Source organism: Malaya genurostris, chromosome 2, assembly GCF_030247185.1.
Source record: "Malaya genurostris strain Urasoe2022 chromosome 2, Malgen_1.1, whole genome shotgun sequence".
NCBI lineage: Eukaryota > Metazoa > Arthropoda > Insecta > Diptera > Culicidae > Malaya > Malaya genurostris.
In genome coordinates, this window is record NC_080571.1 from 134,679,694 (window position 1) to 134,695,400 (window position 15,707).

At 36.2% G+C, this 15,707-nt stretch overlaps 2 protein-coding genes across 5 annotated transcripts in view; one reads left to right on the forward strand and one right to left on the reverse strand.

Moving 5' to 3' along the window:
- Positions 1 to 15,707, forward strand: part of LOC131432825 (protein sex-lethal-like) — a 285,264-nt gene that overhangs the window by 60,930 nt on the left and 208,627 nt on the right. For 3 of the 4 annotated variants that reach the window (XR_009229972.1, XR_009229973.1, XM_058599363.1), the window contains exon 3: positions 640 to 918. Coding sequence is in view for 2 of the 4 variants with exons in the window: in XM_058599363.1 (XP_058455346.1) it covers positions 640 to 918 (279 nt within the window). In the remaining 2 variants the exon portion in view is untranslated. The remainder of the gene's footprint in view (positions 1 to 639; positions 919 to 15,707) is intronic. The other variant, XM_058599364.1, reaches the window with a different exon arrangement.
- Positions 8,735 to 15,707, reverse strand: part of LOC131432823 (uncharacterized) — a 142,770-nt gene continuing 135,797 nt past the window's right edge. The window contains exon 2 of the mRNA XM_058599362.1: positions 8,735 to 8,839. The gene's annotated coding sequence lies outside the window, so the exon portion shown is untranslated. The remainder of the gene's footprint in view (positions 8,840 to 15,707) is intronic.

Consider the following 15,707-nt stretch of genomic DNA (forward strand, 5'->3'; position numbering starts at 1 on the left):
AAATTCAATGACTGAATTGTCATTGTCGTCTTAAACAACATGTACAAATATGTCTCCCTCATATACGTTACTCATGAATTATAACCATCCATAGTTGTTTGTTTTTCTAGCGAACAAAACGTACCTTAAGCCCACTCAATCACTAAAAATATTTCGTATTTCTATGTGTCGGCTTTGCACGAGACACTTTGTGCGATGATTCGTTCAATTCATGCGGTTGAAATTTTGCACGTCTTATTCCGTTTTCGTTTATTGATCAGAGCAGTCCAAGAGCTGACCCAGAGTCGCCAAAATAGCTTTTGATGAGTTTGTTTTAGCAACCTGGGGTCGCTCTAGATCGGACTCCAATCGCGTAGTTTCGCTCTGAAAATTTTCTCGGGTCGCACCACGCATCCATGCGAGTTTGTTTATTTTTTCTTTTTTATATGAGTTGTTGTTTAGGGCGCGTACCACGTGTTCGTTTTACTAGGAGTCAGAGTTGCCGACGTGTAGGTTCTAAAACGAAAACGGCATTAGTTTACCACTAAATTGGAGAACAAATTAAGTTCTGCCTTAACAAAATTTTTGTTTAGCCAGTACCAGTCGCTACTCTTTCGTCAATACTTAACTGCCAAGTTCAAACTGTTCAAAATTTTCCAGTCGAATTATACATACGGACAGGACTCAGATTTCTCTTATTCCTCCCGACCGCGATTGTACGAACTGCCTTCAAGTAGCACATTTGGAAATGCGCCACACACATCATCCTCAAGTACAAGTTCTTTATCCGGGATAAATTTTGGACCTGGTAGTAGCAACTATTCCGGAACGAATCTCATAGTAAACTATCTACCACAGGATATGATTGAACGTGAGCTTTACTCGATGTTTTCAACCATGGGTCCAATCGAAAGCTGTCGTGTTATGAGAGATTTGAAGGTAAGTCAGATTACAATAATTTATTATAATAAATCCGATTAGTTAAAGGAGTGTCATCGTCTGCCTATTAAACAATAGTCTCAATTTTGTTTGTGATGAATTTGAAAAATTATACTTAAACCGTTTCTGTTTATCCCTGATTATAGGAAGTCTGTTACTTTGTCAACTGGGATTATTCAGTTTTCTGTGACGAGTCATATGCTTAAAACTATGGCTCCAATGTTGAATTTTCTAAAACGGGTCGGGTACCATAATTTTTTAATCATGAAATCATGAACAATGTTTTCTCATGAAATTTTATGAGCAAAATGAATGATATCATGAAAATTTTATGAATGATGTGCTATTGTTCATCATATCAATCGTTTTGATCATGAAATCATGACTTATTATTCATGAAAGACATGATTCATGATTTCATGATTTTTAATCGTGGTTCCGGTGATAGATTTTTATTCGTGTAGTCCTTTTCCAGATGCTCTAGCCTATAGTGGTTATGTAAGTGTAGGGGAAGGTGTTCGGTTGTGTAGAAGCAGCACGTTCTTTTTGTGCGGCATTGCGAAGCAAACAGTTGCTTGTACTTTTTGCTATGTTCAAAATAAATTTTAATTCCGTGAAAATCAACACAAAAGTTTTTTCTGACTTTTTTTATAGTATCATGAATTGAAGAGCATCAATCGGGAAGGTAAGTGGATTGAATATTTATGAGGTGAAATCGATCTATTTCGTAATTTAACAACGGATGCTATCAAAATTTTCGCAACCAAAGATTTTTTTTTGTCATTTTCAAAATGTCTACTGATTTCGGTTTCCGGCACCCAAGGTGTTCGATTTACGGCACCCCATTTTTTCGACAAATCATGAAAAATCAGTGATGTGCATGCTGCTGTCGAGACAAACATTCAGCTGCTCATAAAGCAGATGCTCCGGCTAAGAAAAAACGTGGAAGACCGGACAAATTAACACCAAAGGCGCCACCATCCAAATATTCAACCAAGAGAGCCAAGGCGAAGTCACCATCAGACAATGAAGACTTTTGTCAAAAACGCTTCCAAAAAGTACGGGTGTGTAATGTCAGAGACATAACTGGATGTCGTGAATACCAATAAAACTGACACGATTTCTTTACACTTTCGAATTCGAATTGATAGTTGATCGATTGTGTGAATTGCGAAACTTTCCCCCTTTTCACTACTAAACTTTTCAACGAGTTTTGACGTCGATTATCTCATTTCGGATTTGCATATTTCATTGAAAGAAACTAGCTTTACAGGATTCATTTCTGAATTGTGGAGTTCTCTACGATATTTAGCACAGTTCGGAACATTCATCTCGAACGATTTTCGCACAGCGAAAAGTGCACGAACCAAATCAAATTATTTTGGATTTTCACTAAGCTGATGATTTCTACCTTCGAATTTCAAAGAAGTAATCTTAATAGTTCTTTAGATAACATTCAGAGCCATAAGAACGGCTGATTTTATATGTTGTCCATATTTCGTTTCTTGTTTTCTTTCTCTCCAATGCAAAGCACCAGCAGCTGATGCAATCGCTCTTGCTTGAATTGAAACTAGCTTTGCGTACAAACCGACACATCCGCACGCAGTGCCAAATAATGCGAAACTGGTTTAGTGCGTCTTCTCGCCTTGACGGCCGGAAGGCAAATGAGAACTACGACCTGAGCGTTTGAGGTTTGGCACCACGCAAAAGGTCTGCTCTCATTATTGACGACCGCTGCTCCCGACGATTGAAGTCCAAATGAAAGCACGACCTAAGCGTTCGAGGCTTTATACCACGCAAAGGTCTGCTTTCATCGACGACTGCTCCACCTGACGACTGAAGTCTAATTGAGAGTTGCGACCTGAGCGTTTGAGGTTTTTAACCACGCAGAAGGTGCACTCTCCGAAGCTGCTGGTCCCACGACGTCTGCTTCCATCCAACGCACAAGAAGAAATGATCGAATTCCGAAGACAGTTCCCCTTTTATACGCAGTCAGTTAAAGATATGTGCTTGACTACCTCAAAATCGTCGTCCTTGTGCGAAAAAGCCAAGCAAAAGTACAGAGTTTTCCGCGTTGTTTTCAAAGTTTGAGAAAACTTAATATTTAAGTTGTTTGTGGTTATCTCTCACTGTTCAAAATATTATCCTAAATTCCTGATCATATTTTTGATGAAATGGTGAAAGAATTATGCTGCTGCCTTCAATACAAGTCGAGATATTCACGTTTAAGTTCTGCCCATTCTTCCATATGGCTAATTTTGAAAAGGCACCCCATAGTAAAGTAAGTCGTATTCACGACAAAAGAATAAAATCTGTTTTTTCCTTGAATAACCGCAGTCTTTACGAATATTGTTCAATTTTTAGCGAAATTTCTTGGGGTGCAGGTAACCGAACACCTTTTTTAAAACGCCCAAAATTTATCACTTTACTAAATTGATAAAAAAGATTTTTCAATCAAATGAATCAACTTAGTATCTTAATCAGTTGATAGCCAGGGACTTTAGCTTCTCATTGATGTATAGATGTCCGCATAATGTGCACAAAATCAGAAGTTATGAGCTAAAAATAAAAGGGGGTCGGTTCAGTCGGTGTTGAACAGTCTTTCGCACCGCACGCGTATAGCTCTTGGATCCTGGAATTCTTTTCTGGATACCTAGAGTTTCATTGATTCAAGGCTTCAATCTTTTTCAAGGCTACCTGAATCACTAACTAAGTGACTAAGTGATACAAAGAGTGATATTAGAGTGACTAAGTGTTACAAAGAGTGATATTAGAGTGACTAAGAAATTAATCAGCCTATTTTAAGGCTCCCTAGGAGTCTAATCGAAGACTAATTTAGCCTAGTTAATTTAATTTAAAATTTCATTAATTTCAAAAATGCCTGCGTCCAACCGGAAAGGCAACAAGCCTAAGGCTAAAAATAATTCAATGCGGAATAAATCACAATCCGTTATTCAACATTTTTCTGATAACATTCACGATCTTATAGAATCTGAATGTAAAAATAAAAGCCAACGGACGGATTTCCCTTCCGTAGATCCTATGCCGTCTAACAATATTTACGATTAGTTTTACGTTTCGTCTTTGACTCATCAGTGCAGAGCAGTTCAAATTGAACTGCTTAGTGCTAAACTCGGCAGTTCAATTTGAACCGCTAAGCAGACGTAAAGTTTCTGCTACTTACAGAACACTTTTTGTTTTGCAACGGAGTGCAATGTCTTTTCTGACGTGCCGAACGAAAACGTGTTTTCGACTATTTCTGGCCGATGCAGGTATGGTCATTTAGGGGTTAGCCAAATTTTGTGCTAGGGCACATAACCGTTTTTATTAGTTTTACGTTTCGTCTTTGACTCATCAGTGCAGAGCAGTTCAAATTGAACTGCTTAGTGCTAAACTCGGCAGTTCAATTTGAACCGCTAAGCAGACGTAAAGTTTCTGCTACTTACAGAACACTTTTTGTTTTGCAACGGAGTGCAATATCTTTTCTGACGTGCCGAACGAAAACGTGTTTTCGACTATTTCTGGCCGATGCAGGTATGGTCATTTAGGGGTTGAACTAATAAAAACGGTTATGTGCCCTAGCACAAAATTTGGCTAACCCCTAAATGACCATACCTGCATCGGCCAGAAATAGTCGAAAACACGTTTTCGTTCGGCACGTCAGAAAAGACATTGCACTCCGTTGCAAAACAAAAAGTGTTCTGTAAGTAGCAGAAACTTTACGTCTGCTTAGCGGTTCAAATTGAACTGCCGAGTTTAGCACTAAGCAGTTCAATTTGAACTGCTCTGCACTGATGAGTCAAAGACGAAACGTAAAACTAATAAAAACGGTTATGTGCCCTAGCGCAAAATTTGGCTAACCCCTAAATGACCATACCTGCATCGGCCAGAAATAGTCGAAAACACGTTTTCGTTCGGCACGTCAGAAAAGACATTGCACTCCGTTGCAAAACAAAAAGTGTTCTGTAAGTAGCAGAAACTTTACGTCTGCTTAGCGGTTCAAATTGAACTGCCGAGTTTAACACTAAGCAGTTCAATTTGAACTGCTCTGCACTAATGAGTCAAAGACGAAACGTAAAACTAATAAAAACGGTTATGTGCCCTAGCGCAAAAATTGGCTAACCCCTAAATGAATATTTACGAGATTCTTCCTGAATCCGATTGTTGCGACATAGAAGAAAATTCTTCAAAAATTCCCAAAATGGACGCTTGTCGTTCTGGGAAGAAACATGAATCTATGCCACCAGTGACGGTGATGATTTCCGACTTCAAAGCATTCCGTACTGAGCTTTCTACTTTTCTCCCGGAAGTAAAAGTCTCATTTCAAATCGGACGAAGAGGAGAATGTCGAGTCTTGGTTGATGTATTGGAAGATTACGAACGTCTTATTCGATATTTGTCCGAGAAACTTCATAAATTTTATTCATATGATATAAAATCAGACAGACCCTTCAAGGCTGTCTTGAAAGGATTATCAAATGATCAAAGTATTGATGAAATTAAAAATGAACTAAAAGAATTGCTTGGTTTTGCCCCTTCCCAAGTAATACTTATGAAAAAACGAGCGAATGGTACTTCTAAACCACGCTCTGGAATTTCCCATGAACTTTACCTAATACACTTCAATCCAAGTGATGTAAACAATTTGAAAACTTTAGAAAAAGTACGTTTCATTTCCCACATTAAAATTCATTGGGAACATTATAAACGACATAATCGTATTGCAAACTTAACGCAATGTCGTCGTTGCCAAGGCTTCGGTCATGGAACCAAAAATTGTCATACGGATATACGGTGTTTGAATTGTGGTAAATCGCATTCGAAAGACGTTTGTCCAATGAATGAAACCACTGATAAATTTTCATGTTCAAATTGCAATGGAAATCATAAATCCAATTATTTGAAATGTCCTGTCAGGGAAAAAATTTTAAACGCTCGTTCGCTTCGACAACAAGTCAAATCAACGACCTTAAATTTACAGAACATACCTGAAAATGCCACGCCTAATTCTTCTAAGGCACTGATTTCTTCGAAACAAAAAACAGGTACGCCTGCCAATTCGTCTTCTAACGAAAACAATTTATTGACAGGTAGATCGACCTCGTCATCATCTTCTTCTAATGTCAGTTATGTTGGTATATTAGGTAGAAATCTATCACCTATTTCTTCTAATGTAAATAATCAAAACACAGGACCGCCTTGCAGTTCTTCTTCTAACGAAAACAATTTATTAATAGGTAGACCGGCCAAATCATCTTCTTCTAATGGCAGTCTACCTACAAATATTCCTTCAATGCCATTCGCTTCTTTAAATGAAGTCGATTTAGGCGATATAACTGAAAATAAAATGATCTACCTACAAGATCAACTTTTTCAAATGATCATCCAAATGAATTCGACTTCATCACTTTTTGAAGCATTTCAAATCGGATGGAAATTTGCTAATAATATTATAATGAATTTAAAATTTAACAGTGATGTTAAATAATTATTTGAATATTTTAAATTGGAATGCTCGATCTTTGAAATCGAGTGAAGATGAATTTTATAATTTTCTCAAAGTTCACAAAATTCATATTGCCATTGTGACAGAAACTTTTCTTAAACCAAATGTAAAATTGAAAAGTAATCCACATTATGTGGTTCATCGATTTGACAGGTTTACTGGAATGGGTGGTGGAGTTGCCATTTTTGTCCAACGGCAAATTAAACATCGAATTTTACCTTCTTTCAATACTAAAGTTATTGAAAGCTTGGGAATCGAAGTTGAAACCATTCATGGAATTTATTTCATCGCTGGAGCATATTTGCCATTCCAATGTACCGGCGAACAATTAAATTTCTTTAAAGGCGATTTGCAAAAACTTACAAGATATCGATCGAAATTTTTCGTAATAGGGGACTTAAATGCTAAGCATGTCCAGTGGAATTGTAGGCAAAATAACAGTAATGGTAAAATACTTCATAATCAACTCTCAGCTGGTTACTTCACAGTTCTTCATCCCAGTAATCCTACTTGTTTCTCTTCCGTGAAAAACCCGTCTACAATTGATCTGGTTCTAACAGATCAAAGTCACATTTGTAGTGAACCGATTACTCATGCTGACTTTGACTCAGATCATCTTCCTGTAACATTCAGACTTTCCAACGAAGCTATAATTAATCCAATTAGTTCTATTTTCAACTATCATAGAGCTAATTGGTTGGATTACAGATCTCACATTGAAAATCATGTGGATCATGAAACTATTTTAGAAAATTCTGCGGACATCGACACAGCAATTGATAATTTGAATCATTACATTATCGAAGCTAGAAATCTTTCAGTTCCCAAAGCTCAAACTAAATTAAATTCTCCTATCATCGATGACAATCTTCAACTGCTCATTCGGTTGAAGAATGTTCGTCGACGACAATATCAACGATCTCGTGATCCTGCTATGAAAAACATAGTTAAGGATTTACAAAAAGAAATTAAACATAGATTTACTCTTTTGCGAAATGAAAATTTCGCTAAAGAAGTTGAACAACTTAAACCATATTCTAAACCTTTCTGGAAACTTTCTAAGGTTCTTAAGAAACCTCAGAAACCAATTCCTGCTCTCAAGGAAGGAAATCAAATACTTCTTACAAATGGTGAAAAAGCTCAAAAACTTGCTCAGCAGTTCGAGAGTGTCCACAATTTTAATTTAAACGTTGTGAGTCCTATTGAAAATGAAGTCTCACTGAAATATGATCATATTTCAACCCAAGTGTTATCACACGATGACATTATTGAGACGAATTTTGATGAAATTAAATCAATTATTAGGAAACTCAAAAACATGAAGGCTCCTGGTAATGATGGAATTTTTAATATTCCTATTAAAAATCTTCCCGATGCTGCCTTGAGACTCCTGGTTAAAATTTTCAACAAGTGTTTTTCATTAGCTTACTTCCCAAAAAGATGGAAAAACGCTAAAGTAATTCCTATCCTAAAACCTGATAAAAACCCAGCAGAAACATCAAGTTTTCGCCCAATTAGCTTACTTTCTTCTATCAGTAAACTTTTTGAAAAAATTATCTTGTTGAGAATGATGACTCATATAAATGAGAATTCAATTTTTTTACCAGAGCAGTTTGGATTTCGTCATGAACATTCAACTACTCATCAACTTGTCAGAATAACGAACATGATAAAATCAAATAAATCTTCTGGGTTATCCACTGGAGTTGCTCTTCTAGACATAGAAAAAGCGTTCGACAGTGTTTGGCACAAAGGTTTAATAGCAAAAATATCTGATTTCCAGTTTCCTATTTATTTGATCAAAATGATTCAAAATTATTTAACTGATCGTACTCTTCAGGTTAGCTATCAGAATTGTAAATCTGAATTGCTACCCGTACGAGCCGGTGTTCCGCAGGGTTCGAGTGTAGCTCCAATCTTGTATAATATTTTCACTTCTGATCTTCCAAATCTACCCGCTGGTTGTCAGAAATCGCTATTCTGTGACGACACAAGTCTGTTAGCCACAGGTAGAAATCTAAGAGTGATCTGCAGTCGCCTACAAAAAAGTTTAAATATTTTCAGTGATTATCTGTCAAAATGGAAAATTAAACCAAATGCAGCAAAAACGCAAGTAATTATCTTTCCTCACAAGCCAAGAGCTTCTTTTCTTAAACCAAACAATAATCACATTCTCAAATTGAATGGCTTGGAATTGACATGGTCTGATCAAGCTAAATACTTAGGTTTAACGTATGACAAAAAACTCACTTTCAAGGATCACATTGAAGGTATCCAGGCAAAGTGTAATAAATATATTAAATGTTTATATCCTCTTATAAACAGAAATTCTAAGCTCTGTCTAAAAAACAAATTGTTAATTTATAAACAAATTTTCAGACCAGCCATGCTTTATGCGGTACCAATTTGGTCAAGCTGTTGTTCCACCAGGAAGAAAACGCTTCAAAGGATTCAGAATAAAATTCTGAAAATGATTCTGAAGCGTCCTCCCTGGTTTAGTACAAATGAGTTACACAGACTCACAAATATAGAACCATTAGATGTAATGTCACATAATATTATAAGCAAATTCCGACAAAAATCGATGCAATCTTCAATTGAATCGATTCGCTCTCTGTATTAGTTAGTAAGTTAGTATATAAGTTCCTTTTCCCCATTACACAATACAAGTAGGTTTAGAATTTTCCCTACACAAAAATCTCAGAATTGCGGAAGCAAATGATGTCTTCATGGTAATAACCAAATCATATATATATAACAGGGCTGAGAAGTCACCACTTGTGGCTGAACACCCAATTGAAATCTTAATAATTTAATTTTAACTCATATTCCAATAAATAGTTATAAAATAAAGGGGGGTCGGTAACCGAACACTCTCCCTTAATTGTTTCAAATTGAAAGGGAGCCTTATTATTCATTGGGGTTGTGCTTTAAGATTCTAATCGTTGAAGTTCTGAAGGTTGTAAGAGCATTTTCGATATTATACCAAATTTCACTAACTGTATTGATTCAAACATTGTCGTTAGCCAAGGAACGGACTTTTGATCTTACGATGCTTATTAACTTCAGCACAGACTGTTTGCCAACAATTTTTAATATCGTTTTCAAATGTTGTAATGTACGCTATCTTGATATGTTTCCGCAAATATGCCTTTGTCAGGGCCCAAAAAGTTTCAAATGGCCTGGTCTTGGGGCAGATTGGCATATTTATCTCTTTGGGAACGAATTCAACTCTTTTGGCTCAGTAACATACTATCATATCCTTCGCATAATGACTGAAGTTAAATACGTTAAATATATATATATATATATATATATATATATATATATATATATATATATATATATATATATATATATATATATATATATATATATATATATATATATATATATATATATATATATATATATATATATATATATATATATATATATATATATATATATATATATATATATATATATATATATATATAAACATTGCAATAAACTAAAGTACATAAGTGGCGGGGGAAGGGGGGAAGAAACTCAAACTAGTGAGGTGAAAGTTTATTGTGAGAACAAAAACCCAACACGTGGAACTTAGGTTTTAAATTCAAACTAACAAACTAGTGTTCAACACGTAACGTTGGCTGAGCGGTTAAGAAGCTCCATTAAGGATCCTCGCACGCCGTCCATGAGTTATCCCTCCCTTTCTTCTATTACAATTTCATGCCTAAATTCAACCCATTTCTAAAAGTAAGAGCCTTAAGGTTCTCTGAAATGGAAAATATTCCTTTACAAGCCATCTTTGATCAAATTCAAACCTCTTCAAATGACGAAAAGCACCTTACAACAGCAGCAATTGCAACAACAAAAACGGCAAGCCCCCGCAGTGGAGGAACACCGCACTGACTTCTTTAGAATTACTGACCCAATTCGCATGATTCCATTATTCGACGGGAATAATAAACACCTTCTTAATCCACCTAGTGGTGTGATAATGCCTTTCTCTTTCTTCAAAACAGTCTTATGATTTTATTTTTAATATTTCATTAAACTATTTCTGACACTAATTTGGGCTCATTTTTGACACCTATTAATTCAGATTGATTGAATTCAGATTGAAAGCATGTTTCAATGTTTATGTCACATACTTGACATCATTTCTCAAACCAAGCGCTTGACATTTGCGTTGCCTATTTGTATGAGTGATGCTAATCTAAAAAAAACCTGTTTTAATCTACCTAGTGTTGTAAAGACTGTCCCAGAAAGTATGGGCGCAACCAAAAACCGCTGCCATTTCGCAATGGTTCAGAATCTGTCAATTTTTATGATTGCGTCCTGTTGGTTACACTCTTCTCTAACCACTTGTGCAGTTGTTTATTCGTTCTCATTAGTTTGTTTCGAAATGCGTGGACTTTCAGCAGAACAACGTCGAAAAATTTTGTACAAATGGTGCACAGAACGCGGACTGTCACTGAGAAAGATAGCAAAAAGTTAAGTTAAAAAGCCGTGCGAAATGCAATCAGGAAGTTCGGCGAGGATAACACCTTTGAAGATAAACCGAAAACGGGTCGGAAAAAAGGTCCTGCTAACCCTCAGTTGGATAAACGTGTACAGAAGGCGTTCGAGCAAAAGAAGGAGGTTCAGGTCGGGATGTGGCCAAAAAAGTGGGCACTTCGAAGTCAAATGTTCTTCGTGCTAAAGAACGTTTGAATCTTCGAACCTATAAGAAGCAGAAACAACCAAAACGTAGTCCGAAACAAGAAGCATCGATCAGGCCGAGAGTTCGAAAGCTGTACAATACGATTCTTGCTGGAAATTTGAACTGCATAATCATGGACGACGAAACCTACGATAAACTCGATTACAAATCCTTGCCGGGACCACAATATTATACGGCGTGAGAAGAGCAAGTGTTAAACCAGTCCGAGACATCGATTGAAGTCGAAAAATTTGGCAAGAAAGCTATGGTCTGGCAAGCAATTTCTAGCTGCGGTAAGATTTTGAAACCCTTCATCACCACTGCTTCAATGAACAGCGAAATATACATCAAGGGATGTTTACAAAAACGACTTCTACCCATGATTCAAAGCCACAAGGATCCTGTTGTCTTCTGGCCAGATCTTTCTTCTTGCCACTACTTGAAACCAACGGTAGAATGGTATACTACCAAAAATTTAAATATCTAACACTTGTGAATTATTTACAGCGAAATCAAAGTGCGTTTATACTTTCTGGAACAGTCTTTAATGATATCTTTATCATATGTCTCATATTCTCATATATAAATGTGTGGTATTATTTAAAATAGTTTCCTTTGACTCTTGGAAAACAAAATGGTTTGTCCATAAACTAGTATAACCTACAGAGTGAAACAGTACTCAGGTCGTTGAGGCCTTCTCTAAAGAAACGGAGTGATGTCCACTATTGCAGGTACTTCCGGAACCAATATAACCGAAGTCGATGCGAGAAAAGTTACTGTCCACTTTTGAGTCTATGGCTTCAATCTCCAGCCGTTAATCGAAAAGTGGGAACCAGGAAAGACGAAATTAATTTATTTGGCCATCTACTGACAATGACTACCGATTGGAATAGTTTTGAGGTAACTTAAGAAACTATTTTATGTTGTGGGTGTTAAACAGTCGTTCGCACAGCACGCGCAAGCTCTTGGCTCCTGGAAATTTTTTCTGGCTACTTAGGGTTTCATTGATTCAAGGTTTCAGTCTTTATCAAGGCTACCTGAATCACTAACAGTCTTTCTAAGGACTAACAATTAGTCAGCCTTTCTCAAGGCTATACAAAGAGTGATATTATAATATAATCAGTCTTTTTCAAGACTAATAAATTAATCAGTCTTTTTTAAGGCTATCCATTCTAAGAATTATTCTTCGAACTAATCAATCTTTATTAAGACTACCACAAAATCAGTCTTACCCAAACTAGGAGTCTAATCGAAGACTAATTTAGCCTAGTTCATTTATATTTTTCAAAAATGCCTTCATCCAACCGGAAAGGCAATAAGCCTAAGGCTAAAACTAATTCAATACGGAATAAATCACAACCCGTTATTCATTTTTTTTCTAATAACATTCTCGATCTTATAGAATCTGAATGTAGAAATAAAAGACAATGGACGGACTTCCCTCCCGTTGATTCTATGCCGTCTAACAATATTTACGAGATTCTTCCTGAATCTGATTGCAGCGACATCGACGAAAATTCTTCTAAAATTCCCAAAATGACGCTTGTCGTTCTGGGAAGAAACATCAATCTATGCCACCAATGACGGTGATGATTTCCTACCTCAAAGCATTTCGTACTGAGCTTTCTACTTTTCTCCCGGAAGTAAAAGTCTCATTTCAAATCGGACGAAGAGGAGAATGTCGAGTCTTTGGTTGATGGATTGGAAGATTACGAACGTCTTATTCGATATTTGTCCGAGAAACTTCATAAATTTTATTCATATGATATAAAATCAGACAGACCCTTCAAGGCTGTCTTGAAAGGATTATCAAATGATCAAAGTATTGATGAAATTAAAAATGAACTAAAAGAATTGCTTGGTTTTGCCGCTTCCCAAGTAATACTTATGAAAAAAAGAGCGAATGGTACTTCTAAACCACGGTCTGGAATTTCTCATGAAGTTTACGTAATACACTTCAATCGAAGTGAAGTAAAGAAAAAAAAAACTTTAGAAAAAGTACGTTACATTTTTCTAAGGCACTTATTTCTTCGAATTTAAAACAAAAAACAGGTACGCCTTCCAATTCGTCTTCTAACAAAAACAATTTATTGACAGGTAGATCGGCCAAGCCTTGGCTTGCATGTTAATTTGCAAATAATATTATAATGAATTTGAAATTAAACAGTGATGGTAAATAATTATTTGAATATTTCAAATTGGAATGCTCGATCATTGAAATCGAGTGCAAGCTCCCGGCCGAGCGGTGGCGGGAGAAGAATAACGAAGAGGATGTTTCTTTCAGTTCTATACGGAGTAACACTCTCCAATTCGGTTTCTCTTTTATGTCATTGTATTGATTCATCCACGTATTTGAGATTAATATCACGTAATTCACCTTTTCTGAGTTTCAACTATTCACAACACTTCATGGTGAACTTGTCGGATATATGCCTCCACATTTACTTGTTTACATTAACAAAAGAAGTTATTCTTCAACACATACTTTTGTTGTCGTATATTATCAACACTACCCTAACACGAACAATGGTTGTGTCTAACTATTTTTCTTTTGCATGTGAATATCAAACCTGCACATGAAACTATTAAATCTTCACTCATTACAGCAATCTTTCACTCAATTCTTTAGGTGCCTTCCGAAATCTATTATATCCCATTATAAACAATATTTCTTACTTGATTTTGAGGTCACTTGATACTCAAGCCTCACAATGCACACATGTTCCTATGGATACTGTATTATACTCCGAACTAGCCACTAACTCTTTAAGCAAAACTACTTAATTTGTCCACGGCTCGACTCCCGTGACTAGCGCCTAGTTACCGCACTCTGTAAAACTGAACTGCTCCTAACTCTTCCCAACTATGGGTTTTTAAGCTCCTAACATTTACTTTCGGGTGAAGCCCGAAGATTTTAGTACAAGCCGAGCTTGTGATTTCAAGTAGAAAGTTCATCCGACTTTCTCCCGAAGTTCTACCGAAAGTCGAGACCACTGTCGCTAGGCTAGAGGCAGTGACCAGTGTCCGTGAAAATAATAGCTTTGGTTTTACAACATTGCTGCGCTGACTAATGCTCGGAACTGTCTATGGTTTTATAACAAAGTTTCTTAAACATCGTTGCGATGACTAATGCTCGCAAATGTGCACGCTTCAATAACAAAGTTTATACCTGAAGGTTGCAGCTACGCTGATATGAGAGTTTCCTTCACAATTTCCTATTTTTTCTACAATACTAGCAAATTCGAAGGAAAATTTGCTAAGGGCGCTGCATGCCCCCTTACTTACTGAGCTTGATGTTACCTGAAGGGTAGACATCAAGTCGAATGCGCCGGCTTATAACATTGAGGTTTGTAGCTGGATCACAAATTTCCGTATTTATAATTACTTTTTTTTCATTTTGGCTATATGCAAATTAAATTCCCTAACCTTACGGTGGTCCTCGTGTGTGTGTGTTCTCCTCTGACGCCATCCTGTTCCATGGTATGCTTCTATTGTTGCTTTATTTGTGGGAGTGATCGAACAGTTGCTAGTCTCGGACTCTGGGTTCCGTGTCGTTTTCGTCCCTAATAGCTCGTTCTTCTGTGTTGGTGATACGTATTAGGGCTTCTCGTTGTTTATGTACTCGCTTCATTGGGCATGGTTGAAAATTGATCATTGAGATTACTGCCAGTAGTAATTATAGTTCCGTAAAAATATATGTGATGAAGCTTCTTCGTTGATTAGTCATGTATTGGTATTCTGTATTGTTGCTTCTCATCATGGCTTCTCGTCTGGTACAATGTGTTGAGGCTCCTAGCAGCTTTTATGCGTTTCATTTGATTTCGTGGTTGCTTTCTTCGTAGCGTATTTTTAAACAACCAATTGTTTAATTTTTCGCGTATTAATAAACTTTGATTTTCATATATTGGTTTATGGTACTCAGTTGAGCTTTTGACGATGCTCACTGAATAAAATATGGGGTAGCAATTTGTAACGTTGTGGCATACCCATGCAAGTCATCTTTAACTGTGTTGACTGCATTTACTTCCTTCGAAATTTGATATCAGTTGTACTTGTTGATGTAGCAATTTGTAGCATTGCCATTATTTCGATTTGTTATCCCGTCTTCCGTATTATTATTTTTTTTTTTGTAAATTTTCTGCCTCGATTTTTCAACTCGTAATTGCCTCGCTCTTCAACTCTGCTGTTCTTCCTTCTGACGTCTTGGTGATTCCCCGGTTTCCTTTGTCTTCAACTTGCCACCGCATCCGATCACACCCTCTCGTTCTCTTAGGTAGCTTGGCTAAGCTACTAACATCCTTCTGCGACGACTAATTTTCGGGTGCACACACAGTTCGGGACTAAAAAAAAAACTACTTTTATACGTTTTGTATGACTCCGTGTCTTTAGTATAATCATTTTTCTATTCTATGATTGATATTATCATTGTTATTTTTATATACGTATTACGTGATCTATTGTCTATTCTATGATTGTTATTATTTGTATATATATATATATATATATATATATATATATATATATATATATATATATATATATATATATATATATATATATATATATATATATATATATATATATATATATATA